The sequence below is a fragment of the Pelodiscus sinensis genome, chromosome 29 (assembly GCF_052426305.1).
Source record: "Pelodiscus sinensis isolate ZL-2025 chromosome 29, ASM5242630v1, whole genome shotgun sequence".
Taxonomy (NCBI): domain Eukaryota; kingdom Metazoa; phylum Chordata; order Testudines; family Trionychidae; genus Pelodiscus; species Pelodiscus sinensis.
Window position 1 is genome coordinate 3,941,684 of NC_143080.1, and position 27,330 is coordinate 3,969,013.

Below are 27,330 nucleotides of genomic sequence, written 5' to 3' on the forward strand. Positions count from 1 at the left end.
TCAGGGCCTGACAAGCCCAGTGAATAATGGAGAAGGGAGGGAGACAGCGGGAGAGGGACCTGCCCCAACACCTGCCTGGCTTCTCATGCCCACAGCTGGGGAGCTCTTTGCAAAGGAAGTCAGTGTTGTCTTATGGGGGAGAGAAACTGAGGCACAGAGCAGGGGAGGAACATGCTCACGGTCCCCCAGCAGGCCAGGGGCAGAGCCACCTGTAACCCACACCCAGGCCCACGCTGAGACTTCCTAACACAGAGTCCAACGCTAACCGGAGACCTGGGGGTTGGTTTGGTCCATTGAGAGCCCGGGCTGAGTTTGGATTCCATGCACCTGCAGCACTGGGCTGCTCAGAGCCCAATTGAGGGATGGGGGGGCGGCTTTGGGCCCTGCCCCCAGCACCTAGGGCCTTCTAAACATGCAGTGAGGGGGGGGGGAGTAGCAGAAGCACCCAACTCCCCTGGGAGCTCATGGGAGGGAGCCACCTCAGCATCTAGCGGGTCTAGGCCCTTTGGGGAGCCCCCTTGGGCCTGAAACAGCTCACAAAAGCTGCCCCTTAGCAAGGGAGTGAGGCAGGTTGCACAGAAGCCGGAGGGGGAATTGCTGGCCCAGGTGTGCACCCCTGAGTCACTGGGTGCCAGCCTTATAGGAAATGCTCAGCCCCCCTGGACCCTACAGCCTAGAACCAGCTCCCCCAGCCCCTGTGCAGGGAGCAAGCCCTGGGGGGGCTGAGCCTGGCTCCAGCCCTGCCAACTCTCCACTGATGGGGGCCAATCCATTTGCCCCGCCCAGCCGGTTGACGGGATCGGCATCAGCTGCAGCCCCATGGAGCATAAAACCAGCAGCAACCGGCAGGGCTGCAGCCTAGTCCAGGCAGAGAGGCTAGGTGGGGGGAAAAGCTGTAACGCTGACCAATGGCTGATGCTGGGGAAGGCAGGATGGGACTTGGGGGAGCTTTAGTCTGCCCCCCTGAGGAGCGTGAGGCTGTGATCCCCAAGGAGAGGAGGCTGCCAATGGGGGAGGTAAGAGGGGGCTGGGGGGGCCCTGCTCTGTGGCTCGGAAGGCCAGGCCCCTCTGTGCCAGGTGTATTGGTGCTGCTGGTGTCTGCGTGTGGCTGGCCTGTATGAGCAGGGACTTGGCTGCTTCTCTGAGCCTGGGAGTCCCTCCCCCCCTTCACCTCTGGTGGGAGCCTGCAGGGGGCAGCGCTGCCCCACGTGGGTCAGATGGGGTGGGGGGTTCCTGTGCTGATTAACTTTTTATAGCCTGGGCTGTGTTGCTCCTGGGTAGCAGAGCCAGGGCTGACTGGCATCCCTAGACTGCTGAGTGCCAGGTGTCCCGGCCCTACCCGTCTGGTGTCTTGTGTGAGCCTCCTGCCCCTACCACGGGGCACGGCCCCAGGCTCGGTGGGTCAGGGGGGCACAGGGAGGTCTCTCACCAAGGCCTGTCGCTGCAGGCTGCTCAGCTCGGTGGCCAGACAGGCGATGGCAAGAGAGGCTGCAGCAGGAGCTCCTCGCAGATGCCCACGCAGCAGCAGGATGATGCCAGGTAGGGCTGGGGGGAGGTGGCTTGTCCTTGTGTGTTCTCTCTGCTGCTCAGCCCCCTCCCACTTCCACTGGGATCTACAGGCCTGGCATTGGGCCCTCTAGGAAGGGGGGAGGCTGGAGGTGGCATTGCCCTAGTGCCCAGCTGGCTTGTACAGCCAGGTGCTGTGCAAACATCTCCTAAAATAATCCCTGCTCTGGAGGAGACAGGCACAGAGGGGGAGGGAAACTGAGGCATGCAGGGTAGAAGGGAGTTGCCCAAGGTCACCCGGCAGCTCAGTAGCAGAGCTGGGCATAGAATGCTGACTCTCAGACCACTGCCCTGCCCACTAGACCATGCGGCCAGCCACTGACCAGGACAGGTTGTGGGTGAGTCTAGTAGCCACGTTTCCCTGACCCTCTGAGCACCAACCCCTGCTTTGTGCCCTTAGCCAACGGCTGAGCCTGGCTTGCAGCTGCTGGGCCAACCCCTTCCCATTGTGCGTGTCTCTTTTCTCCAGCTGCTTGGATGCCAACAGCAAATCTGTGCCCGAGGGCTGCGTGGACAAGCCCCGTGCGAAGAAGTCCTTCCAGGTAGGGTGCACGGGGGAGGGGGCAAGGGGGAGAACAGCTGGTGAGTGGGGGGCGGGGAGGGGGTCTAGGACCCGGATTCCTTCTCAGGTCTGATTTGTGCAAAGCTGATGCCTCTGCCTCCCCTTCCCATCTGGGGCCCTGGCTCTGGTAGCCTGCACAGCCCCTAGGCACTGGGCATGATGCCCGGAGTCCCTTCTCCGGGCCAATTCTCCACTTCTCTTAATGACTTGGCGCAGCCCCTGCGCCCGCTCGGTGACCCTGATATGGGGGGGAGGCTTGGCGGCAGGCACAACAGTTGGGGGGCAAAGGGGGTGGGGATTTTATCACGTGGCTCTCCTGATGCATGGCTTTGGCAAGGGGGGATCCAGGCTGTGAGCTGGGGGGGGACAGCGCTAGGCTCCAGAACTGGGGAGCATCCTGTTCGGCGGACACACGAGGGCACTAGAGGTCCCCGGCCGTGCTGTAGGATAGGGAGGGAACAGGGCATGGGCCAAGGGGCTAGCACAGCACCCCTGCTCCGGGCTAGGCCCGGCCCTGGTGCGACATGAGGCCGTGCAAGGGACCCGGAGAAGCAAGGGCCGAGGGGCTGCAGGGACAGGGAGCCGGGCTCCTACCTCTCCTGCGTCAGCCGGTGCTGGGCTAGGCAGGTCCCTTCTCCACCTCGCAGCTGGTCTGTGTTTGACCGGCCCCTGGCTGGCTCCAACCAGCTGGAAATGGCCAACAGTCCTCTCCCCTCCCTGCTGGCTGCTCCCAACAGCCCTGGCTGAGGTTTGATTCCCTGCCGCAGGCGCCATTAAACTCCTGGGAGTTCCCAGAATTCCCCCCCTTCTCCCTAGGGTGTCTGTGCTGCCCGTGCCCTTCCAGAGTCACCTGGACCCGCTAGGTCCCGTGCACACGGAGGGAGGTGCCAGGGCGTACGGCAGGAGGAGGGAGCCTGGGCTGAGGGGTACGGGGAGCCCTGGGGCACCCCGGGCTGGTCGACTGACTCTCCTCCTGCCCTGCAGTGCGGCTACCAAGGCTGCGAGCGAGTCTTCAGGAAGAAGGCGGCCCTGCGGGCCCACTGGCCCGAGCACAGCAAGGTGCTGCCGTTCGCGTGAGTCTCTTGGGCCCTGCAAGTTTGGGGGGGGGGGGAAGATGCTGCTAGATGGGAGCCCCCTGGTGTGACGGGGTCGGATTTGGCCCTGTCTGGTACTGGGCATGTCCCAGGCTGTGTCCTGCCGCTGGCTGGCCAGGGCTTTGCCCAGTGTGGCGGAGCCTGGGGGTGTCCCTTCCGCCCCCCAGGCCCTGCCCTCGCTCACGAGAGGGGTGTGTCTCCTTCAGGTGCCAGGAGCCCGGCTGCACCAGGAAGTTCGCCAGCGCGGCCAAGAGGAGAGCTCACCAGAGGAGACACGCTGGTGAGTGGGGCTGGCTGGAGGAGGCTGGGCTGTGGGGGGGGCCGTGTGGAAGGGAGACTAGCTGGGAGGGGCGGGGGGAGGGCCAGGCTGTGATGGGGACGTTCTTCTTGGCTCCTGCCTGGCACTGGGGCAGCTTCCCCCCATCTTCTGTGTGCGGCATATTGGGGGGCCTTGAGGAGAGCCTGGCCGGGCTGAGCTCCGTGGGGGGAGCCGCCTGGAAACTCCTGTTGCCCCTCGGATGGAAGGAGCCACCCCAGGGCGAGGCCTCTGCAGCTGTGTCCCTCTTCCAGGGTACCTGTGCCCCAGGCCGGACTGCGCCACCGTCCTGCCCACCTGGACGGCACGTCAGAAACACCTGCAGCAGCAGCACCCTGGTGAGGAGGGGCGAGGGGCTCCCCTATGGCACCCAATTGCAGGGCAGGTGTAGGCACCTGTCTGCTGGTGCTGGAAGGGTGGCATCCAGAGCAGGGGAGGGCAGGGAGTTCCCCTGACCAGACCCATAAGGGGGGGTGCGGGGCAGTGCAGGGGAGGTCTCCTGAGCCGTTGCATGGAGGAAGAGGGATGAAGCTCAGGGGGTGTCCTGCCAGTAGCAGGTGGGGCCCCATGTGGATTGTGGGGGTGAGTCGTAGCGGAGGCCTGGTCACACCCCAGCATCCTGCTGACTTTCCATCAGCACCCGGCATCCTTGGACCCCGTCTCGCCGCCACCTCCGGTCCTAAGGCTGCCCCCGAAGCTGCTTCTGTAGCCTGGCTGGGCTAGTCAGTCTCCTCCCCTGTGGCCTTATTGATGGGCCTCGCCTCCCCCAGGCCAGTCCCTCGGTAGCTGCCTCCGCCTTGCCGGGTTACGCTGCCCTGGGGCTTGTCCCGTGTCAATCCAGCCCGTAGAACCAGTCCTGTCAGGCTCCCAAAAAAGCTTCCTCTCCCAAGTAAGTTCTGTGAGTGGATGGAACAGCCCCCCCCCCCATGTCTCCACCTCCCACGGGGGGCGGGCGGTGCGGCGCTCCGGGGAGGCATTCGGGGGGGGTGGGTTCTGTCGTGGAGCTCAGCCTCCGCTCTCCCGCCCAGTGGCGTACCAGTGCCAGCTGTGCCCCAAGACCTTCAGGAAGCCGGGGGGCCTGCGGAAGCACAAATCTTTCCACCGCCGGCAGACGCTGGCGCGGCAGAAGCCCACGTGGCCGTGCCGCAAAGCCGACTGCCAGGCCTCCTTCACCACCATCTTCAACCTGGAGAGCCACATCCGCAAGGTGCATCTGCAGCTGCTGAAATATCACTGCTACTTCGTGGGCTGCGAGAAGGCCTTCGCCATGCGGGTGAGGAGGCAGCGGGGGCTCTGGGCTGGGGCAGGGGAGGGTGGGGCTCTGCGGATTTCTGCTAGTAATAGCAGGAGCTGGTCTATGGAGCTGTCTTGGAAACAGGCTTTTTTTTTCCCCCCCACCATGGGAAAGTTCTGGGAAGCCTCCCTTTTTTGGACCCACCCAAAAAATCAAACCATAAATATTAACTTGGGGAAATGCTGTTCTAGCTCCCCATGGGAGTTGTAGTTCAGTTTCTTCATGCTGCTACTGGCCTGGCTAGGCCAGGCTTTCTGGGTGGACTACACTTCCCATGATGCACCATAGTCTCTCCGGATGAATGGGGAAGCAGTTGCATCATGGGTGATGTAGTCCAGCATTCCATAGTAGCAACTGGGACCAGGAGAAATGGAACTACAGCTCCCATGAGGCACTGCGCCAGACTACCTAGTCACCCCTGAAATATGAAGGGCTTTTGGGGGGGCGGGGGTGTCTCTTGTTGGGGGTGAGCCGGTGTCCGCACTAGACGACTTCTCTTTCCTTGGCAGGAGAGTCTAATCCGGCACCTGACCATCCATGACCCCACAAAGAAGAAACTGAAGGTAACTAGCCCACACCCCAGCAGGGGCCCCAGTCCCCTCCTGATGTTAGGGCCTGGTCCCAGAATGGGGGGGCCTCCCTCTTCTATCCAGTGGGAAGTGACCCCCCCATATCCGGGTCGGCAGGCTTGCAGAAATTTTGGTTGCGCCCAATGTCTACAACCCTCCCCCTTCCTGCCTCTGGAGGGGGGGGGGGAGTGGTGCGAGTGCTGGGAGGGGGGGTTGGAGGGTACAGGAGGGAGTTGGGGTGCAAGCTGTAGGAGTGGGGGGCAGCAGGCAGGGCTGGGGGAGTAACCTGGTGCATAGACCTTGCTGGCCATGGCTCAAACACAGGGTTAGCCAGGAGCTGCCACGGGGCCCATCTATTTTGGAGGTGCAGCTGTGCTGGCGCGGGGAGCCTGTGGGGAGAGATGGGGTGCTTATAGCGGGGAGCCAGGCCTGGGGAGTGAGGGAGCCCCTGAGGAGTGGGGGGGAGGGGAGGGACAACCCCCCAGCCAATGCCCTGAGCCCTGCTCCCCCTCCCAGCCGCAGCGCAGCCGACCCCGCAGGAAGAGCCAGCGCGCCCGGCGGCAGGTGCGGGTGGAGGAGAACCTGAGCCGGCTCTTCAGCCAGAAGCTCTACGTGAGGCTCAAGCGCAGCCGGTCGGGCTTCCCGGCGGGCCAGGCCGCTGGCCGGCTGCTCCTGCGGGTCAAGGCCAAGCTGGAGAGCGACCTGTCCAGGCTGTTCAACGAGCGCCGCTACCGCCAGGCCGTGGAGCCAGAGGTCGACCTGAGCACCCTCTTCCAGCTGCCCCCGGCCGCCGGGGCGCAGGCCCCACCCAGAGGGGCCCGGAGCTCGCAGGCCAGCGACTAAGATTTGCTTTTTGACTTTCCCCTGGAGGGGGAAGAGACGGGCCCGGTCCCAGGCAACGGAGCCTCTTCATTTGTTTTCTCCCCGGGGCAAAGGGGTCTATTGAGTTTAAGCCCAGCCAGGCAGCCCTGAGCGGGTTTGCAAGGGCTGGCGTGGGGAGCTGCCCCACCTCTGTGGGGACTGGGCCCAGCTGTCTGCAATAAACACCATGTAGAAAGTTGAGCTCGTCTCCTCTGGTCTGTCCTGCTCTTGGGAGGGGCTGGGGGGGGGTGTCATGAGGCACCAACCCCCGCCCCCGGGTGGGAAACAGGTCGGGGCTGGAGGACCCCCCTGGGCACTGTTCCCAGCCCAGATCCACAGGGGACTGATCCGCCCTGCTTAGTCAGGCTCAGGGCTCCCGGCTGGAGCTGATGGATCACCTGGGAAGCTGGGTTGCCAGGTGGCTTTGAGGGAACACTGGTGGGGGATGCTGGGCAGGTAGGACCGGACCCCCCCCCCCCCCCCCCCGGTAAGCCATGTGGGGAAGTGGCAACCTGGAGGCAGGGGGAGCTCCCCTGGCCGAGGGGCTGGGGTGGGGAGGGGCTGGCAGCCTGGGTCCCTGTGGGTGTGTCTGCACTGTTCTGGGGGGGGGGGGGGGGTCTGAGCTGGGCATGACCCTGCGTGGGGCTGGGCAGGGTGAGGCAGAGCTCCTGGCTGCAGGGTGCCCAGAGCAGTCTTGGTTCATCTCTGGGCCCCTCCCTGGGCTGGGGGTGTGAGGCCCCAGCAGGCAATAGGGGAGCTGCGCTGTGGGGGGGGGGGTGTGCCCAGCCTGTCTCCTGGCAGGGGAGGGCTGAGTGTTTAGCAGCCTGGGGCTGACTGGCCCCCTGCCCTCTGGCTGGGACAGAGCCTTCCCTGTGCCCCCTTTAACTCGCCTCTTGCTGTTGTGCCCACCCTGTGGGGCTGGGCTGAGCCTGGCACTGCCCCTCCGGGCAAGGCAAGGGGCTGGCACCCAGAGGGGCCCCTGGAGCCCTGCCTGCTATCCCGGGGGGGGAGTTGGGGCTGGGAGTTGGGGCCTAAGTAGCCCCCCCCAGCGTGGCCAGGGGAGGGGCTCAGCCCCTTGAAGGGGCGGGGGCTGGTGTTCTTCCCCCTCCCCCATGGCAAGGGTCTGGGATCCAGGTCTTGCTGCTAGCCCTGGGGGCAAGACCTGGATCATCTGGCCTGCTCCCACGAGTGGGGGGAGCGTTGGGCTGTGGGTCTGCACAGGCTCTCGTGCCCCCTCGAGCAGGGGGGAGAGGCACTGGGGCTGTCTAGTCCAGCCCAGCCCCTGCCTGCTCTCTGCAGTGCTCCAAGGCAGATGACTCAGAGCTGGGGGGGGGGGGGGGGGGGTGCTGCCTGTAACTCACCTGCTCTTGCAGGGAGGGGGTGACATTGATGCTGAACTCCGTGCTGCAGCAGAGTCCTGCTCTGAGCGCCCAGCGTGCCAGTGGTCGCACCCTGTGTTGCTGGGGTGGTGCACATCCATCTGCGCACATTTATTCTGCACAGGGGAAGGAACATGGCAGGGCACCCTTGTCCCCCCCTCAGCTGTGGCAATGAGCCAGCCAGACATTCGCTCTGGGTGTGACTCCAGGGCCATGTCCCCGTGGCAGCTGGGAGCCTCCCAGTCAGGCGTGTCAGAGCACAAACCTCCCCTTCCCCTGGGGGTGTAGACAGACCTTATGAGCCAGCTCCAACCCTGCAGGGCAAGCATGTAACTCCAAACCCCCCTTCGTGGGGTCGCGTACAGGGCCGAGCCCGCAGGGATGCCAGATGTGTAGGCCCTACAATAATACCAGGATTGGCCCTAGATGGGGAGAGTTTATTTATTTCCACTGCTCTTCCTCTCATATCCCTACCCTCTCCCAGCTTGCCCATATTATGGACTTCCCTGGTAGCAGGCCCTGCATTTAATGGCTGAGGGGGGCTCCTAGGCCCCTTCTCCCTCCCCTGCCCTGGGGCTGCAGCCAGCGTGGCTCTGGGAAGAAGAGAATTTGTGCCCATGATGCAAAAAGCAAGTGACCCAGAAAGGCCCCCGTGCGCCGCCCTGCGCAGGGGAAATGGTCCCGCCAAGGCCCTGCAATTATTCCGGCCTCTGTTTGCTTTCACGCTTGGATTCTTTTTCCTTTTAAAGGCGGCTCCCGCTGGGAATTGGAGGCTTTGAGGGGGTGGTTATGGTTTTTAAGGTCTTTGCTGCCACAGGCTGGGATCAGGGCTGAGCTCGTGAAAGCCATGGGCCACGGAGAGTCCTGGAATGGGGAAGGGTGCCACGGAAAACCACGAGCGCTGTAGGGGGCGCTCTCTCCTGGCAGACTGCGCATGGAAGGGGGCACCGAGCCACAGCAAGTGGGATAGGGGGTGCTCTCCCCAGGCAGACAGTGTGGGCTCTAAGGCCCTAGTGCAGAGGAAAGGGAGAGTCAGTAGGGGGCGCTCTCTTCTCAGTGCTCTTGCTCCAGGGAGCTGCACTGCAGGGAGCGGGTTAGGGCCCCACTCCCTCCCGGGCAGGGCTGGCCCGTGGTGCCGAGGGGCAGGCAAGCTGGGGGCCACCTCTGCATGCAGGCTGGAGGGGGCATAGCCCCCCACGAGGGTGGGGGCTGTCTGCTCTCAGGGCTCCCCACGCAGAGCCCGGGACGTGACTGGGGTCTCGGTTCCCAGCTCCTGGCTGTAGCCCAGCAGAGACGTGCGCATCCCCGCCTGGCCGGAGCCCTGAGCGTGATACGTCCTGACAGGCCGGGAAGCTTCCCAGCTGCCCCCAGGTAGGAGCAGAGCCTCAGCACAGCTCCAGCCCGCTGCTCCCAATCTGTCAGCGTAGGGGGGGGGGGGCGAGCTGCAGGGGGCTGGTGAGTTGGGGTGTCAGGGGTGCTGCAAACCAGGCGCATCACCAGGCTGCCCTGCCTAACGTGCACACGCTGCTGCTGCCCCTATGCAGGCAAACAAACGGGGGAGGGGGTAGTATCCCACCCGTGCCAGTATCCCACCCCTGCTGCCCTAGAGCTAATCAAGGGGCCTGTCTACCCTGCTGCCCCCTGTCCCTGCTGCCCTGGCTCTGACCATTGGGCCCCTCTCCCCTTGCTCCCAGCTCTAGCAGTGGGTCCTTGCTGCAGATGCAGAAGTCAGCTCTTCTCTCCGGCACCAAAGCCGCCCTCAGCCAGCGAGGCACGTGGCTGAAGCCGCGGTTCCTGCCTGACCCCTCGTGGCCTGAAGCCTGAGATCTGCTTGACCCTGAGCTAGCCCCGCCTTGGCTAGCCACCGAGGTTATTAATAGCCGGGCTGGGTCTGTGACCTCTCCCTGCTGCGGCGGGCACAGAACTGTGCTCTGCTGCTTTTCCTCGGTGCTCAGAGTACAGGCCTGCAAGCCCGGCTCCTGTTCCTGGCGCTGTGGCTGGAAACCGAGCGCCCTGGATCCTTCGTGAGCTGCACCGTTAACCGGGGGGGGTTGCACTTGGTTCTGCTTCGGGCTGCCGTGCTGGGATTGCTCCCTTGCCCTCCTCGCGGGCCGGGTTCTGTCCCCACTGGCCTCTGCCAGGCGCCTGCAAGAGTCCTCTGCTCCACTTGCTCCTAGGCTCTGGCAGGGCTTGGCTGGTGCCAACTGGACTGATTTGCAGGACAATTGGGAAGAGACAGAGCGCGCCACATGGATTCCTTTCAGAGCATTGCCTGGCTGGGAGCAGTGGGGGGCTAGGGGAGGAGGGGCTGCAGCTCTGCCGGGTTATTTATTCGGCAGAAGCCGTGTGCCGTGAGGTGCCCCGGCTGTGCCCACTGTCCCTCTGGCCTCGGGCCAGGCTATGCAGTGGGGAGCTGCTGGTGGGGGAAGGGCACCCTGTGTCTGGGGGGGACTTGGATGGCTCCCGGCGCAGTGTGTGCAGTGCCCGGTGCCGCTGGAGGGCATTGATGGCTCTTAGCGCAGTGCCTTGTGACCCTGGCCCAACCTCCCCCCCCCCCCATTACTAAAATCACCTGGCTCCATCAGGGGATGCGCCAGGTCCCAGCCCAGCTGCGGGGCGTGGCCCTGAGGTGCACAGATCCCCGTCACGCCAGCCCCTCCCGCAGCCGCCCTCCCTGCCGCTGCATCGCAGCCTGAGCCACCCTGTGGCTTTGCTCCCCGGCCGCTGTGTGGAAGAAAACATCAACGTGACGTGACGGGTGGGTGGGTGGAAAATTCCTAACCCAGGCCCGGTGATGCTAACGCAGCCTGACGGGCCCGGGCTGCCTCCTGGCACGTGGCCATAACCCAGCGCTGACGCGCCTCGGCCCATGGGACCACGCCATCCCTGGCAGGACCAGAGCTGGCCACTGGGCACGGCCAGGCCCACTTTGGCCTCTTGTGGCCATTACGCCTGCCCCCAAAGTGTGGGATCCAGGGGGCAGGGCTGGGGGGGCAGGCGGGCTGTGGGGCGGGTGGGCTCTATGGTGGGGGGAGCCCGCGACTGGGGTCACAGGAGGAGCAGAGCCAATTACCTGGCCTCATTAAGTCTTCGCCCCGCTGCCTGTGCCGGCCTCCCGGCCCCAGCGTGGCTTCGGGAAGGAACAGTTTGTTGCTTCCCTAGCTGACCGGCACCCCAGGCCTCTGGCCACCCTGAATCCCGGGTCTTTGCACCCCCTCCAGCTCACCTACCTCCGGGAGCCTTTCTCTAGAGCAGGGGAGCAAGAGAGGGGAGCGTTACCTAGTGGCTGTAGCAGGGGAGGGGGAAGGGGTTTGGGCACCGGGAGTCCTGAGGTCTAATCCCAGCTGAGGAAAAAGCCTCGGACACTGATAAACGCAGGAAAATCCGCCTTTTGCCCACCGGCTGAGGCGCTCAGGTGAGGCAAGCCAGCCGGCGTAGCTCTATCTGCCACCTCCAGCCCTCCCGCTGCTCCAGGCCTCAGTTTCCCCACCCAAAGGAGGCTGGAAAAGCAGGTGCGCCCTGGTGACGGGAGGGCCAAGGATGAGATTGGGCTCAGGAAAGGCCGAAGCTGCAGGCCCCCCTCCCCCCTTACTGGCACAGCGACAAACCACCCAACTCAGCTCTGGACGTGACATGGGAACATTTAATGGGGGGAGGCCGGCCCGGCCGGGGACCCGGCTCTCATGCATTCTCTGTACAGGTGAGGCGGCTCCATGTGGGGGGGGGGGGGGGGGGGGGGGGTCGGCACCAGCCCTTATTGCTTCGGTGAGTGGAGCCAGGTACGTGGCCCCCGCGGGCTGCAGTGATCATGTGCACACAAGCGGGTGGGCGGGCCACGGCGAGCCCACAGTCTGCCTGCAGTGGGCATCTGTCTGGAAGCCCTTCCCCCCCCCCACGGCGGGGAGGGAGTCACCCCCTCACAGCACTGCAGCAGCCCCTACTGCTCCAATGGCAGCTAGACAGCGTCAGTGGGAGGGAGGTCGAGCAGGTGCCCTAGCAAACCCAGACAGTCCATGGAGTGGGGGGGGGGGGCGGGCACGAGAGAAGCTGCATGAGAAACGGGGGGGGGGGGGCGCAAGGCAGAAATGAGATCAGGGCTGGAGTCCTAAGGAGCATGGAATCTAGGGCCACCCCATCTCGGTACCCCCATGCCCACTTAAGCACCAGCAGTGGCTCAGCCAGGGAAATGACGGGGGGGGGGGTCACAGCCTACTCAGCAAAGGGACGGGTACCCCACGGGGGAGGGGGGACGAGCAATGGCCCCACATGGGCAGCGACACGGCCCCCAGGACGACAGGGGCCTGGGCACAGCCTCGTGTTTTCACGCTGCCGCAGAGCTGGGCGAAGATTCCTGAGGTCGGCTCAGCGAGTCCACGCAGGAGCCACGGCTGCCAAAGAAGCCTGGGGGGAGGCAAGGCCCCCCCCACACACACCAGCCTGGTGGCCCAGGTGTGAAAGAAGCAGGCCTGCCCCTTGGCTTTGCCCCATTCGAGCCCAGCCCTGAGTGGTTAAAGGACAAACACGCCTCGTTTCCACGATTAAACGAACACCCGGCCGTGCCCACGCACACGCTGGGCAGGCCCCATGATCCGCCGAGCCACGAGGCCAGCCTGGAGTCCTGGGATTTCCATACATGATATGCATGCAAGGGGCTGGGGGCAGCAGTAGCCTACTGGGAGCCGGGGGAAAGGGGGGAACATTGGACATATGAACTATTGCGACCCTCTCTCTGCAACACCTTGGCCAGGCGCATCCAGAGTTATCCTCCTGGAACCAGCTCAGTCTGCTGCCCACTCGGGATCAGACAGAGATGGGAATGAGGCGAAGGTTTAAACACCGCCGGGGAATCTCCTGCTACTTGCTGCACTGCGGGGCTATTGACACACGTGTGGCTGGGGAAATCGGGCACTCCGGTTACAAAAACAAAGCCAGAGGGAGTAGGATCGGGAGGGTGGGAATTAACCCCTCCATTCTGCCCTCTGCTGGCAAAGCGAGTGCCGCCAGCACGGCCTTGGTGCCAGCCTGGGTGTAGTCTCCCTCTAAGGAAACCCCGCTGAGTCCAGTGTGGGAACAATTCTAGCGGAGGTGCTCCGAGCACGGGGAAGCGGTGAGAGGCAGGCTAGTGAGTGCTGGGCTGCGGCAGGCGCGCGAGGCCCCGGCCCGCAGCCGGGAGAACGAGTCGGACGGCGCGATGGCTCCCTCAGATCTCTGTCAGCGCCTCGGCGGGCACCAGGCCGCGTTTCTTGCCACTGGTCACCTTGATGAAGCCCTCGTTCTCCTTGCTCTTCCCCACGCCCACGCAGATCTAGGGCAGGAGAGAGTCCGGGGTCAGGCCTGCGGCAGTGGCGCAGAGAGGGGTGGGCGGGCAGGGGGAGGGGCAGTTGCCCCGGGGCACCACACTGGGGGGGAGTGGGCCAATTGAGTCCCCCTCTGCTCCCCCATCACTCCCGGCTGGAGCCTCCGACCCACCTCCATGTCCACCGGCAGGTTAGTGCGTGCGGGGGCCCAACCCCAAACTGGAGGGGGCAGCGGAAGGTGCAGTACAAGCTTCCCCCTCCCCCTCCCCCTCCGTCCTCCCAGGGTCAGGCTCAGCCATGCACCTGCAGCCGAGCCCAGAGCCCCTCTGCCAGCACAAACAGCCCCCCCCGAAACCGCTCCCCGGCCAGACCTCCCTTCCCCCACTCGGCCCCCCAGCAGACCCCCCCCCCCCCCCATACCTGGCTCTCCTTGAGGCTCATCTGTCCCTGCTCCTTGTTGCCGGAGAAGGGCCGGCAGCATTTCCAGACGCTCTCGCCCGGACGCACCCGCTGCACGAAGTTGGCCGGGAAGAAGCCCACCCTGTCGCCCAGCTTGCCCTGCGGCGACACGGCCAGGCCGTGAGCTCGGCTGCCCCCCCAGCTCGCGACACACGCTGGCCACCGCCCCCCCAGCCACACAGCTCCAGCCCAGCCTGGTGCCTGCAGCCGGCCCGGCCTTGAGGGAAGGCTGGGGGGGCCAGTTCTCAGCCAGGCCCCAATCCCTGCCCCCCAGGGTACCCTCCCCATCCCCATCACCAAGAGGGTCCCACCTGGCAGCATGGGCCCCAGGGGGAGGCAGCCAATTTCACCTGGGGAGGGAGCAACCGTGTGAGTGCAGCCCCCGGTGGGGGTGGGGGTGGGGGGTGTTAGGATGCAGCTCCCTCTCCTGGGAGAGTCCAGCTGCCTCTCACATGCACCCTGCAACACCAGCGCTGCTGACACCCCCAGCCGACACCCCCACCCCCACACGACACCCCCACACGACACCCCCACCCCCACACGACACCCCCACCCCCACACAACCCGACACCCCCACACCACCCGACACCCACCCAGCTCTGCCCTCCTAGCCCAACACCCACACACACAGCTCTTCCCAACACTCTCAGCACCCCGCCCCCGGTAACACTTGCATAGGGCGGTGAAGGGGCAGCAATGCCTGGCGTGGCGGAGGCCATGGGGTCCCAGGGCGGGGGGCACAGTGCAGGGTTTCCCCCCGCCCCCCGCTACCCCTCCTGGCAGGAGGCCAGCGACAGCCCGGCAGCATCGCACCCACGCTCCCAAAGCTGCCACGTCAGCGAGGAGGGGGCTGTCTCCATGGCAACTGGGAGAGGAAGCCAGATGTGCGTCCACATGGCCTGCGGCCGGGGGCTGCGGGCGTGCACAGGAGCGCTCGTGCGTGTGCTCGTGCGTGTGCTTGTGCGTGTGCTCGTGCGTGGAGCCTGCTGCCTGCGCTCCTGCTCTAGGGCAGCATCCGGACGTGGCACGAGGGGGTGGGGCACTCGCAGGAGGTTCCCCCCCGGTGGGGTAGATCCAGTCCCATGTTAACCCATCTACCACTTGGCCCGGCCTGGCCCCAGCCTGCCCCTCCACCCTCCCTACCAGACACCCCCCCCCCCCGCCACAGCTCCATCTGCCCCCCGGCGCCCTCACCCACCTTCCACCAGTCTTCATTGGAGTCGTCCACCAGCATGATCCTGTCTCCGGGTCTGGGGACAGAGATGGGGGGGCAGGGTGGGGTTAGCTTGGGGGGGTGGGGGCTGGGATCCGCTGGCCCCATGACACTTCCCATCCCCCGCACCTCTGCCCGCCACGGGGTAGCTGACGGGGACGTGGCTGCCCCACTCTCTCCCGGGTCCGGGAGCCCAGCCACCCCAGGGCTGCTCGGGTGGGTCGCTGTGCGAGGCCTGGAGCCAAGACCCTGGGGCATCTGCCCGTCCCCCCCAGCCCCCATTCACGGTCTATGCGGGGCCAGCCCCTGCTCACAGCCCCCCCCGGGGACCCAGGGCTGCTCCGCCTCCGCCCCAGGGACGGGCACTTACTGCAGGGGCAGGTCGTTGTGCTCCTGGGGCAGGAACTTGTAGAGAGCCACGTAGGAGTACATGGGGGAGACGTCCTTCCGCGCAGAGCCCCCGGCAGCCTGCAGCGACGAGAGCCAGGGCCCGGCCCGCTCACTGACGGGACTCACGTTCCCCAGGGCCCCCGCCCCACGGCCCCCCTTGCCTGCGCCCATAGCCCCCCACAGCCCACGTCCCATCGCACCCATCGCCTGCACCCCATTGCCTGCGCCCACAGCCCCCCCCTCCCAACCCACAGCCCCACCCATCCCCACGGCCCATATCCCATTGCACCCATCGCCTGCACCCCAGCTCCATTTCCTAGGGCCTGTGCCCACAGCCCACCCCCCCAACCCACAGCCCCACCCATCCCCACAGCCCATATCCCATCACCTGCATCTCAGCCCTGTTTCCCATGACCCCCCCCCCAGCCCAGCACCACCCAGAATCGGGGAGAGGAGCGGGCCATGGGCTCAGGAGAGGCTGGGGGGCAGAAAGGAGTCTCTGGCGACACAGGAGCCAGCCTGGGGCGTGCCTGTGGGAGACAGAGGCCGGCTAGATGTGGGGGGACAGGCGTGGGCTTAGGGGGCAGCTCACCTGCTGCTCAGGGCTCTTCTCCTCCGAGCTGGTGCCTTCGCCCTCGAGGGGGGGCGTGAACACTGAGAGAGAGGGGGAGAGTCAGCCCCACGGGCTCCCCCACAGCCCCACCCCCACTCCCTGGCCAGTGCGGGGGCAGGGGGGCACGGGATGGCGCGAGGGACCCTTCAGCCCCTGGGAGAAAGGCTCCCTGAGCTCATGTCTGGCACCCCCTCCCCCAGCAAGGGGGTATTAAAGGGACAGCGCCACCCCACCGCTCCCCATACTTACCGCTGTCACCGCAGCTCTCCTCTGCGCTCGGCGCGCTGCCGTCGCCATCCTCCCCGGCCTCGTCCTTCTCGCTCTGGGGGCGACGGAGACACCGGGGGTAGGGCAGAGACTGGCTGGGCTGTTCCAGTGTGCCCCCCCGGCTCCTCCCCAGCACCAGCTGCATCCCTCTTCCCCCTGGAGTCTCCCTTCCCCACCCTGAGCGCCGCCGCTTCCCTCTTCCAGAGGGTGGGGCCAATGGATAAGCCGCCCTCGCCCGCTGCTGTCAATGGCCGGAGATCGGGACAGGGAGGAGCCACCGGAAGAGGGTCGGGACGGGCGGATCCCCCCACACAGAGTCTGTGTGCCAGGGGCTGCTGCCCGGGGGCCCCAGGAGTGGGCTCCGTGCCCCCCCCCCCCAGCTTGGGCACGTACCAGGCTCCTGGTGGGCGACTCCGAGGTGCTGCTGAAGCTGGAGCGGTTCAGGTAGGCCAGCGAGGTGCCATAGCGCAGCGTCTCGTAGACAGGGTCCACCTTCCCACTGGGGCCTGCGGAGACGGGGGCCTGGGCGTCAGAGATCCCAAGCCAGCCTGTAACCCAACCGTGTGCTGGGGGACTATGCTCTGGGGGGCGGGGCTTATCACAAGGGGCGGGGCTTACCAGATGAGGGGAGGGGCCTACCAGATACGGGGCGGGGCTTACCAGGGATGGTCCTTAGCCCTCTCTCCTTGCAAGGGCTGTAATCCCCCTCCTGCCCCCCCCGAAGGGAGCAGCACCCCAAGAACATCCCTGCAGTCCCCCCTACTGCTCCAGCACCACCCCAGTGCCAGTCACACCCCCCCGCTGCAGCTGGCATTTGGTACGTCCTGTTAAGGGCCCCGATGGCTCCAGAGGGATGGGGAGACTCACCTGCAGGGGGCGTCTCCTTGGGGCTGCCCTGCTGATGCTCCGGCAGCAGGAGGGGGGAGCTGAAGTTGCGCCGGAAGGAGGTCGCCTGGCGGAGGGCGAGAAAAGCAACAGTGATGGGGGGATGGGGGGAGCCCCTCGGGCCCGCAGGCGGGGGCCACCACCCACCCCAGACTCAGAGGCCCCTTCACACCGGCCACTCTGGGACTTCACAGCCCCCCGAGGGGTCACACAGATACACCCCAGGGGGCACCAGCAGGACTCCCCCAGCCTGGCCCAGCTGAGCGGCTGCAGCACCCACAGGGCTGCCAGCAGGGGGCGGTAGTGCGCCGGGTCGGCGGAAGATGGGGGGTGTCGCAGCCAGCAGAGGGCAGCAGCGTGCACCCACCCACCTGCCAGGAAATGGGGCACAGCAAAGGATGATGTTGCCCCCCCCCCCCGAACCAGCCCCGTGGATACTCACCGTCTTGCCCGGGCACTGCTGGTGCGAGACCTCCTCCGAGCACCACAGGTGCACGCTCACCTTGCACGTTTTACACCGCAGGCCTTGCTTCGAATTGCCTGCAGGACACAAGCACACACGGGGGTGAGAGGCCCCAGCCCGGCGGGGGCGGGGGCAGGGGAAGGCTGAAGGGCCTCGTGGGAGGGGGGACAAAAGCAACCAGGATGTGGGGCAGAGCCAGCCCTTGGGGTGAGACCCAGGCAGGATTCCAGGCCGGTTTCCCTGCATGCATGGAGGGAAGGGGAGAAGGGAGGAGGCAGAAAGTCTCACCCAGTTGGCACTTTCTCCGCAATATCAAGGAGGGAAGAGGAATGAAGCTCAGAGCAGGAATAGCAAGGGGGCTGTAAGTCAGCAGTGAGGGGCACCAGCAGGGCTGGGGGGCAGGGCTGGGCAGTGGGGGCTGTGTGGCAGGAGGGGGGGGCACCGGCAGGGCTGGGCAGAAGGGGCCGTGGGGCGGGAGTGAAGGGCACGGGCAGGGTGGAGCTGGCAGGGGCCGTGGGGCGTGGCACCAGCAAGTCTGGGCAGAGGGGGCTGTGGGGGGGAAGCGGGGGGCACCGGCAGGGCTGGGCAGAGGGGGCCGTGGGGCGGAAGCAGGGGGCACCGGCAGGGCTGGGCAGAGGGGGCCGTGGGGCGGGAGCAAAGGGCATAGGCAGGGTGGGGCTGGCAGGGGCCGTGGGGCGTGGCAGCGGCAGGGCTGGGTTCGTTCCCCTCCGTGGGGCCGAGGCCCCGGCACCCACCTACGATGAGCTGGCGACACAGCTCGCAGGGGCTGTGCTTCTTGAAGACGTACTCCTGGAAGCTGTGGGTGCGCAGGGGTTTGAGGGGCGCCAGGGCCCGGTGGCAGGCGCCGGGCGAGAGCTCGGCCCGCAGCAGGACGGCCTCGGCGGGCGCCGGCGGGGGGGACGGGGGCGGCAGGGGCGTGGGGGGGCTGAGCAGCACCTCGCAGGGCAGTCGCAGCTCGCTGCTGGAGCGCAGGAAGAAGTTCTCCATGCTCTTGCTGCGCAGGATGGTCTTGAGCGACAGCGAGCGCTTGATCCTCTGCATCTGGGGGGGCAGAGCAGAGACCCGGGGGCGTCAGGGGGGCCATGGAGCATCACCCCACCCCCTCCTCCTTCAGTAACCACGGCGGGGGGCACCCCACCTCCGCCTGCCAGAACCAGAATCCGGGCTTGCAGGCGCTTTCGCGTAATCTGTCAATCCCAAAGCTAAATAGGCCCGCCCCCCCATCCCATAGCCACGCCCCCATCGGGCTCCTCCCCTAAAAGCACCACTCCATCCCTTAGCCACGCCCCTAAACCTTTCACTAGCTCCTCCCCCTTCCCATTCTAAACAGGGTTAAAACTCTTTGGGACAAGCCTAGGCCACTATCATGGATAGCTCCACCCCTGCCCTTAGCCACACCCACTTCCCTTGGCCACACCCACATTCATTGCCTCCTCCCTTTCCCCAACCCCACTATGCCAGCCTCACCACCCTCGCCCCCCCCCCATGGTGCGGGATCTCCCCTGCTTCCTGCAGTGACCCAGGGCCCCCCAGCTGCTCCTGGTGTCAGGAGCTAGAACCTGGGGCTTCCAGCCCACCCCTCCCGGCCAGCTGGGATAATCAACCAGGAGAGACTCCAGCCAGGCAATTAGCCAGGGCCAGGGCCCGAGATGTTCCCCGAGCTCGGCACCGCCCCACGGGCGCCCCGCTGTTCAAGCCACAGCCACGCACACAAAGCACAAGCAGCCGGAAAGGGTTGAGACGCAGGCCTGCATCTGGGCCTTTGAACCCCCAGGCAGGTGCCATGTGGGGCATCAGGCACCGTCGGCACAGGTCTGGGTCCCCCTATTGCCTTGCTGCATGCGGCGTGGGGCGAGATGAGCCGAGCCCGTTCTCATTTGCACAAAGGTGGAATCCCCGGGAGCTGTTGCCAGTACAGGGCTCATGACACACAGTGGAGCAGCACTGAGCCTCTCGGGTGGGTTTCCTAGGGGCACGGCCGCAGCTGCCACGATCCACGAGGCCTTTCCCATCCTGCTGCCGCAGGGCAACGCGCCCGACAGAGCCACTGCGGCTAAAATAGTCGCTCGCTGGGGCCAACGTTTCAGCCCAGCTGTGAAGGAGCCTGGCACCCAGGCCTGGCTAGTACCGCAGCCAGATCCCTCCCTCTTCTGCAGAGCGGTAGCTTGTCCCTCATGGCACGGTGCCCGGCACGGGCGTGGCAGCCCCGGGAGCTGTGGAACAGCCAGATTCTGTCTGCCTGGGCCATGCCCGCTCCCACCTCTGGTCCCCCAGCGCCCCCCGACCACAGTGCTCGGCCTTCCAAGGTTTAATCCAGGGTCCTGGCACCCGTCACACCCACCGGCAGGGCAGGCCCGTGCCAGCGGGGCTCTTCTCTGCCCCCCACGGCCAGCGCGGGGCTGCAGGGCCCAGCCTGGGGGGGATCGCGCTGGGAAGAAGGGAGAGGCCTAGCAGCAGGCAAAGCCGGGGTGAAGGAGCTGCAGGGCCAGGTGTGGGGAGAGGGAGCCGTGGGGCTGGCAGAGGCCTGGCACAGCCACGTTCGCTGGGCTACTCCAGAGTCCCCTGCCCGGCTCACGCCATCTCAGCTGTGCCGGGGAGCATCCAAGGGAGGGACCCTTCTCACCAAAGGGAGCTGCATCCCCCGGTCAAAACAAGACAGCAAGACGCCTGGGCTCCCTTAGCCAGCTCTGCAGCCGATTTGTGTGAGTGTGTGTGTGTGTGTGTGGGGGGGGGGGGGGGGTGCAGAGCAATCTGGAGCAAGGCCCTTCCCCCACCCCATGCCTCAGTTTCCCCACCCAGGAGAGGCGAGTGAAGCACTTCGCGCAGCACCCTCAAGAGCGGACGAGAGGAACAGCCACCGTGCCCCTTACCTCGTACCCCTACCCTGGCACAGCCCCCCCGGGGAGGGGCATAGGGGGAGGCACCGAACTCCGCACGCAGATGGGAACACGTCTGCAGGGCCATGCACTCGGCCTGGCATTTCTCAGTCCGCCCGTCCCTCTGGCTGCCCCCCCCCCGGCAAGCGGCCCGTGTGCCAGGGGGCTGAGGGGGCACCGCCAGGCCTCAGGGGTCTGCTCCCTCATTGTCTCCAGGCAGCCCGGGCCCAGCTCGGGGCATGGCAGCAGCGGGCAGGGCGCCGGGGCGGGTAATGTCACACCGCTTGGCTGGCTTCCCAGTCCCTCCTCGGAGAGCCGAAGGTGATTAACCGCGAGCACAGGGACTCGTCAAGAGATCTTAATTAGATGGAGGGGGGGGGAAGATGCCAGCTGGGGGAGGGTGGGGAACAGTGCGGTCCCTAGCCTCCTGCCCACCCCCGGATCTGGTGATACCCCCCCATCCCACCACCCTGCCCCTTGCTAACCGAGCCTCAGGCTCCCCTCAGAGTCCAGCGCCCCCTCACGCCCGTCCTGCCACCCTCTCACGCCCGCCCTGCCATCCCCCACCCATTGTGCCGTTCCCCCCCTCACTCCTGACCTACTGCCCCCCGCTCGTCCTCACTCCCGCCCTGCTGCCCCCCACCCATCGTGCCCCCCCCACTTCTGACCTGCCACCCCCCCGCCATCCTGCTGCTGCCCCTCCCCAGATGCTGGGACACAAATGGAACATGGGGGGGGGGGGTATTGGACTCAAATGGGACCTGGATCCATCCACAGAGATGGTGAGGCTACCAACCCCCCCCCACTTAACCACCCCTGGATTCAGGGAGCCTTCCTGCTCCCCTTTGGGGCTGCCCCTTCTTGGCTCTTCAGCCAAGCCTGGCTCATTCACACCCGCCCAGCAGCCACTGCCCCCCCCCCCTCCAGCAGAAGGCACCGCTCACAGCCCCCCCCCCGCCCCAATCCCAGCCCCTCCCCCAGCCCAGGCCCCTCTCAGAGCTGCCCTAGGGTGACGCCTCTAAGGGCAAAAGGCCGGTTCCCAGCCATGGAAGGGGAACAGGCAGTTGGCAGCCAACATCTGCCCCCCCACTTTCCGCAGCCCCCCCCCGAACAACCCTTCTCCTGCAGGCTGGGAGTGGGGCCATGGGGGCTGGGCGGGGAGTGAGGGGCACTGGCAGGGCAGGGCGAACAGGTGTGTGTGTGGGGGGGGTGTCAGTCAATCGCCCCCCTTCTTGATGCTCAAGTGCCTGGGCAATTTCACTCTCTCACTAGCACTAAATGGACTCCCCCCCCCCCCCCCCCCCCCTTAAACCCATAATCCCCAGAGTCTTTCTTTAATCGCCCAACATCTGTGTGGGGCTGGGCGTCGCCAGCTGGCTGCTTGGGAGGCTGGAACCGTCCACGGGTCCCATCAGGTTCTCCCCAGAGCGACGCCTTCGGCTGGTTTCATCCCCCCCGTGTCCCTTCCAATCCCACCCCCCTGCTGGCGCCGACGAGCCCCAAGGCTGCGGGGGGGAGGGGTTAAGTCTCAGGCAAGCCCCACGCCTGGGGGGGGGGGGAGAGGGGTTAAGTCTCAGGCGAGCCCAAGGGCTGTAGGCGCTGTTCTGCTTTGTCCTGTAGGTCCAAGCGGCGCGGTGGTTTGTTATTGTAGGGTTGCAGGGCGCAGCTTCCTGCCCCGTTTATTGTAGGGTTGCTGGGGAGGGCTGGGCCGTGTCTCCCATCAGGCTACTCTCATAGGGAGGGGTGGGGGGTGGAGAGGGTGTCTCAGGAGGATGGTAAATGACAGCGAGGACACAGATTCCCCCCCCCCCCCCCCCCGATGCTTCCTGGCTCTCCCCAGGCCCTTTGACTGGCTGCTCACAAGAGGAGCCCGAATCCAAGCCGGCCTGCGAGGATGCGAGAGACGCTCACGAGGCCCGGGCAGGTGGGGGGGGGGGACAAGACGCCATCCACAGTGCTCGCTTTTATCCCTCCGCCGCTCCCCCGAGCCTGCCCGCGCCACGGCTGCTAGGAAGCCCGAGATTCTTTGACACCCAGCCCCACCCCGGATCTATTTTTAACCTGCCCTAGATGCTGCTGCACAGAGCGGCGGAAAAGGCAGGCGCGGCAGAGCAGAGACGGGATGAGCCCGCAGCGCTGCCCCCCCGGCCATGAGCCTGCCCCCCTCCGGCCAGCATGTGCCCCTCCAGCCAGCATCCCCGGGAGCGAAGGTGTGACCAGCCCGAGGGAGGCACAGACACAACCCCCTGCCCCTAGAGGGGGCCAGTGAGCCTGACATGACTCCTCCACCAGGAAAGTGCCCTGGGGTGGGGTAGGGGGGCCCCAGGGGCTGTGGAGGGCATATAGGGAACACCCCTCCCCCCGAGAGACCTGGCATCCTCCACTCCACCCCATGGGCGCCAGCGGGACTAGAACCAGCGGCCCCTTGCCCTGAGCTGGGAGGATGCAGAGCAGGGCAGCCAGCAGAGGGAGACAGAGCGCCCCACAATGGATCCAACCCAGGAGCCAAACGTCAGGAGATGTTCCAAACCCGGCACCTGGTCCCAGCTTTGCCGAGTGGGTCCCCCCACCACGCAGCCCCCATTCCTCCGGACAAACGTTGCCCCGCGCGGGATGACCCAGGGCAGCCCCCCCCAGCGCCGCCTCAGCTCAGGGGAGGGGGCAGACGCCCCTCCGTGCCTCCCCATGGGCCAGCTCTGAGAACCGGGGCAGTGACATTTGCCCCCCCGGATCAGAGGGGAGAGGGTCTCATGGCGCTGCAGATGCAGGAGGGGGCATGGCCGGGATTCGGCCGAGGGGTGCCCAGCGGCAAAGGCAGAGGAGCCATGGCCGGCTGCGCATGGGCCTGCCCAGAGAGTGGATCCGTGCCAGGCTCCCTCCTCCAGCCGTACCAAGTGCTGGCCTGGCCCTGGCAACTGAACATCCGGGGGGGGGGGGGTTAGGAGGTGCAGGGTGGCAGGGATCCGGCCGTGGATTCCCCAAACACACTGCCAGGCCGGGGGCCGTGTCCCACACATCAGGGAAAGGGGAGGCAGCTGCTCGGCTCTTTATAAGGGTTTTAACTGGCGAATGGATGTGCCTAGCAGGGAGGCGTATTAGACACACCCACCCCCCTTTCCCCACGGAGCGATGAGCTACAAGAATCTCCCCTGCCCCCCCCCAGCAGGTCCCCCCTCCCCCATTCTCCCTCCTCGCCACATCCTGCTCCCATCAGCCCCTCCTCCAGCAGCTGCAGAGGCCTCCCCCAAAGGGAACTGGGATTCCCACCCCTCTGGCCTGCTGCCTGGGGAAATAAAGGCCTTAAAAGGGAGACAGTCAGGGCAGAGATCCCAGGACTGATCAGCCCCTGGCGGGGAGGGGGGAGTAAGCAGGCTGGAGAAGGCAGGGGATCCCTGGGGAGGGGCTGCAGCAGCCCGGGGAGACGCGAGGGTGCAGGGGGCAGTGCCGATGCTGAGCTGGGCTTGCGCATGTCACCCCCAAGGTCTCATCTCTGGGCCAGGCAGGGGCGCAGCTGGGGAGATCCAGGGGCGGGAACGTCAAGGCCCAGCCAGCCCAGGTCGGCAGACACCCGTTGCCTCCGCAAGGCAGCCGGCTGGGCAGGGGAACGGCAGCCCCAAGGCCCCAGAGGAAAGCGTCGGGTGTTTCTGCCGCGGCAGCCGCCGGGACGGATCCCATCGTTTGGGGGCTCGAACCAGGCCCATCCTGTAACCAGCCTCCAGATCCTCTTCCCAGTCGCCCTGCTGAGGCGAAACGCTGCTCCAAGGGCCATCGGGGTCCAACGGGGGGAGGGAGACTCTGGGTTTACGTGGGGGCTGCTTCCAGCCAGCCCATCCCCACAGACTCTGACCCCTTCTCCGCTCCCCCATCCCCTCAGGGCAGGTCAAGGAGCTCGGCCACAGCATGGACTGTGGGGTCGGCTCCCTGGGGTCCCCACTGCTGCACTGAGCCAGGCTGCCCCAGATCTGACTTAGCCTCATGCCCCCCCCATGTACCCCCCACTCCCTGCCATGTAGCATGGGGCACAATGACTAGAGCCTCTCTCTCAGCAGCCACCCCAAAACCAATCCCCCCCCATGCAGCTCCCCGTTTGAGACCAGGCTGAAGTTGGGGGGAGTTTTTACACCACTGATCCAGCATTTTCTTGGGGTCCCCTGCTGGGCAGGGGCAGCGACTGCACCCCCCACCTGGCAGAGTCCTGCTGCAGGAAGCAGATCGGGGCGGATTCTGCGCCCAAGCCTCTTTCCCGCTGCCCCCCACGCGGGGAGCCCCCAGAGGCAACCTGGCCCCACATGCCCCCTTCCCAGGACAGGGCCGGAAAGGCTCTCATTGAGAGGGCAGCTGGCACACTGATTGGAGGGACCAGGGGGTGGAGGATGCCAACCTGCCTGGGTGGGCAGCCGGCAGGATGGCGAGGGGGGGACAACCAGGCAGCATGCGGAAAGAGCAGGTGGGTCCCTGCTGATGGGCAGCCAGGGGCCCGGAAAGCCGCTCTCTGGGCACATTGCATCCACCCTGCCCGGCGCGGGAACGGTCAGGGCCTGCCCTGGGCTGGGAGAAATCCCCCCCCCCCCCCCCCCCCCACACACACACACCTGTCTCCTGGGCCCGAGGCGCAGGGATGGTCTATGCGGTCACCGCCAGGCACCCACAGCAGAGACAGGCCTGGTGGAAACGCTTAGGCCTCGGCCCTTCCCGGGCCTCTAAATGGAGTTGCCCCCCCACTCGGGGGGCATGGGGGGCAGGCAGAGCAGAGGCAGCGCCCGGGTGGTCGCCCCTCCAGAGCCTTTCGCGGGTGCCCAGATCGCTGCGCCGGCAGGGGAGTCACTGGGTCCCCCTGCAAAACGCCTCCAGCCCCTCTGCTCATTACACGCCGGCAGCAGCAGGGTGCCCTGTATGCTGAGTGCTTGGGCGGCCACCCAGGAGAGTCACACGCTGCTCAGCTGCTGAGCAGAGCGCCCCCAGCCAGCAGCGGGTGTTTCTACGGGTGGTGCACGTCCGCACAGGCCTCACTGCGCAGAACATTTATTCCGCACATGGATGCAAGCAATTAGAGGGAACACTGGGGGGCACCAGCGGGATTTTACTTCAACCAGCCCCCCAGGCGCCCCAGTTCAGTCCCTGCCACTCGGACGGAGGACAGGCTCAGAGCCTGCTGCAGCCACCGTGGCCGACCCGGTTCGCAGACCGGGGCCCACATCGCGTGAGGAACGCTCCTGCGGCCGAGGGCTCACAGCAGGGCCTGCTGCCCCCAGGACCGCCCCCCCGATACAGAGTGGGGGGGCAGCCCCTACCCCAAGGGTCCCAAAGGCACTGCCGGAGACAGCTCATCACTCAAGTCTGGCTTCCAACCGTGGTTCGAACACGCCGCAGGGAGACCCCAGATGCTACCTGCCCCATCCAAGGCATGTGCCATCTCTGGGGATCCTGTATGGTTCTGGGGTGAGTTGGAAGTGAGGCTTCAGTCCCCCCCAAAACCAATGCCTCTGGAATGTACGCCCAGCCCCCCGCACCCTCGGCCTCCAAGCTGTGGGCCCACCCCCAGCCCACACTTCCAGGGTATGGGCCCAGCCCCCCCAAACCCTCAGCCTCCAGGTTGTGGGCCCAGCCCCACAAAAAACACATGGCCTGCAGGCTGTATGCCCAGCCCCCCCAAACGAGTCACAAACACACAGGATCCATTTTACTCCAGCCACATGCCAGAGCGGGGTAGCGACGGGCACCAGCCAGACACACCCGAGCCATGGACAGCACCTCTCGCGAAAAGGAAGCCAGGCCTGAATCCACTTGCGTTTACACTGGCATCCAACCAGCATCACTCCACAGGCACCCACCAAGCCGTCCTACGCCAGGGCGAGAGCAAAAGCAGCAAATCGCACCCCGAACGTCCCTCCTTTCCGACCCTCTGCTTGTGTCACGGCGGCACTGAGCCCCCCCGCCACGAGCCCCTGTAAAATCTGCTCCCCCTTTTCCTTCCAGCCCAGCAACCCACCAGGACTCCGCTTCTGCCTTACGCCCCGGAACTGCACGGGCTCCCCGCAGTTCTAGTACGTCAAACTGGGGGAGTCCAGACAGGATGGGGGGGGTAAGAGGCCTGGTTTCTGCACCAGGTCGGTCCCTGTCTGCTGGGTTTGCTCGAAGTGTTTTGAATGAAGCCTGAAGCGGTGACCCCTCCCCTTCCAAATCCCCACGTGTAAATCTCCCACTGAACTCCTCGTCCTCTGCCCCCCAACATCCCCAGGGGCTCTCCCCTCTCCGCTCCGGCTGCTGCAACGCCAAGGTGATGCCAAAGAGGCCTCCCATGAAGCTTGGGGGAGAAGAGATCCCCTTGCCGCAGCGCTACCCTGCCTCTTGCCAGACCCCGGCACCCTCCCCACCCTGCCCGGCCGCAAGACACCCCACCCCTGGAGTGCCCCATCCCCGGTTATGCAGGGGGAAGCAGAGGCGTCCCAGCTGTTCTCTTGGAAACCCCATTTGGCTGAGGCCAGGAGCGAAGCCAGATGCCAAGCTCCAGGCGCTGGCAGGTTTTTTGGTTTTTTTGGGGGGTGGGGGGGAGAAGAATACAAGCAAAACAATCCCTCTCCCCATCCCCACCCATTGAGGAGTTTAAGCATCGTCTGGTGCAGCAAGAGGGGGCAGGTCTCTGTCAGGGCAGCCTCCTGGGTCGCCCCGCAGGAGGATCAAGCTAGTGCCAAGGGGGCGCTCAGCGAGAGCCCCCGCCAGCCCCCCAAAGGGGCCGCTCGTCCCTCCCCGCGGCCGCTGACAAGCCAAAGTGCCCCGGGGCAGGCGGCGCTCCGAGCGGGGCAGGCGTGCGCCCCCCGGCTGGAAAAGGGCCCATTGGCACCGCGCAGGACGCGCGTCAGGGGGGGGGAGAGGAAGGGGGGCAGAGGAGTAAAGGGGGGGCTGCAAGTCAACGTCTCTCCAGGCGGGTGGGGGGCAGAGGCAGGCGTCCGGGCTCCGCGTTACCTTGGTCTCCTGCGGGCTGGCGAAGGTGCCCGGGCACCGCTGGGCATCTGCGCCCTGGGGGTCGTTCTCCTTCTCCGTCAGCTCCGTCATGGTGCGGGCGCCACTGGGGCACGAGGGGGAGGGAGAGAGACCCCCCCCCTGTGCTGGCTTGGGAGAATAAACCCCCCCCCCCGCCGGGAGGGGGGGCGCGGCCCCGGCTCCCCCCCTGCTCCCACTTGGAGAGAAAACTTCTCGGTCGCCGC

General features: G+C 66.1%; 2 protein-coding genes across 2 annotated transcripts; one reads left to right on the forward strand and one right to left on the reverse strand.

The window, feature by feature from the left end:
* The first annotated feature begins 860 nt into the window (after positions 1 to 860).
* LOC112546300 (P43 5S RNA-binding protein-like) lies at positions 861 to 6,461 on the forward strand. The gene is made up of 9 exons (XM_075911429.2): positions 861 to 1,016; positions 1,448 to 1,539; positions 2,036 to 2,108; positions 3,113 to 3,201; positions 3,429 to 3,502; positions 3,793 to 3,876; positions 4,567 to 4,811; positions 5,342 to 5,395; positions 5,918 to 6,461. Exons 1-9 carry the CDS (start codon positions 909 to 911, stop codon positions 6,242 to 6,244), a joined length of 1,146 nt encoding a protein of 381 aa, XP_075767544.2. The 5' UTR covers positions 861 to 908; the 3' UTR covers positions 6,245 to 6,461.
* Positions 6,462 to 10,536: 4,075 nt separating this feature from the next.
* On the reverse strand, positions 10,537 to 27,330 carry STAC2 (SH3 and cysteine rich domain 2). The gene is made up of 11 exons (XM_075911311.2): positions 27,089 to 27,330; positions 17,984 to 18,290; positions 17,208 to 17,305; positions 16,748 to 16,832; positions 16,274 to 16,386; positions 15,863 to 15,935; positions 15,593 to 15,654; positions 14,981 to 15,078; positions 14,596 to 14,647; positions 13,359 to 13,496; positions 10,537 to 12,946 (listed from the first exon to the last, which is right to left on the reverse strand). Exons 1-11 carry the CDS (start codon positions 27,176 to 27,178, stop codon positions 12,842 to 12,844), a joined length of 1,221 nt encoding a protein of 406 aa, XP_075767426.2. The 5' UTR covers positions 27,179 to 27,330; the 3' UTR covers positions 10,537 to 12,841.

What these genes read in the sequence shown, in the direction of transcription:
- LOC112546300 (XM_075911429.2), top strand. Translation starts at nt 909, where the DNA reads ATGGCTGATGCTGGGGAAGGCAGGATGGGACTTGGGGGAGCTTTAGTC. An exon ending in CAGCAGCAGGATGATGCCAG is followed by an intron (nt 1,540 to 2,035) that starts GTAGGGCTGGGG and finishes TCTTTTCTCCAG; the next exon opens with CTGCTTGGATGCCAACAGCA. An exon ending in AGAAGGCCTTCGCCATGCGG is followed by an intron (nt 4,812 to 5,341) that starts GTGAGGAGGCAG and finishes TTTCCTTGGCAG; the next exon opens with GAGAGTCTAATCCGGCACCT.
- STAC2 (XM_075911311.2), bottom strand. Translation starts at nt 27,178, where the DNA reads ATGACGGAGCTGACGGAGAAGGAGAACGACCCCCAGGGCGCAGATGCC. An exon ending in CAAGGAGACGCCCCCTGCAG is followed by an intron (nt 16,387 to 16,747) that starts GTGAGTCTCCCC and finishes CCGTCTCCGCAG; the next exon opens with GCCCCAGTGGGAAGGTGGAC. An exon ending in CACAACGACCTGCCCCTGCA is followed by an intron (nt 14,648 to 14,980) that starts GTAAGTGCCCGT and finishes CTCTGTCCCCAG; the next exon opens with ACCCGGAGACAGGATCATGC.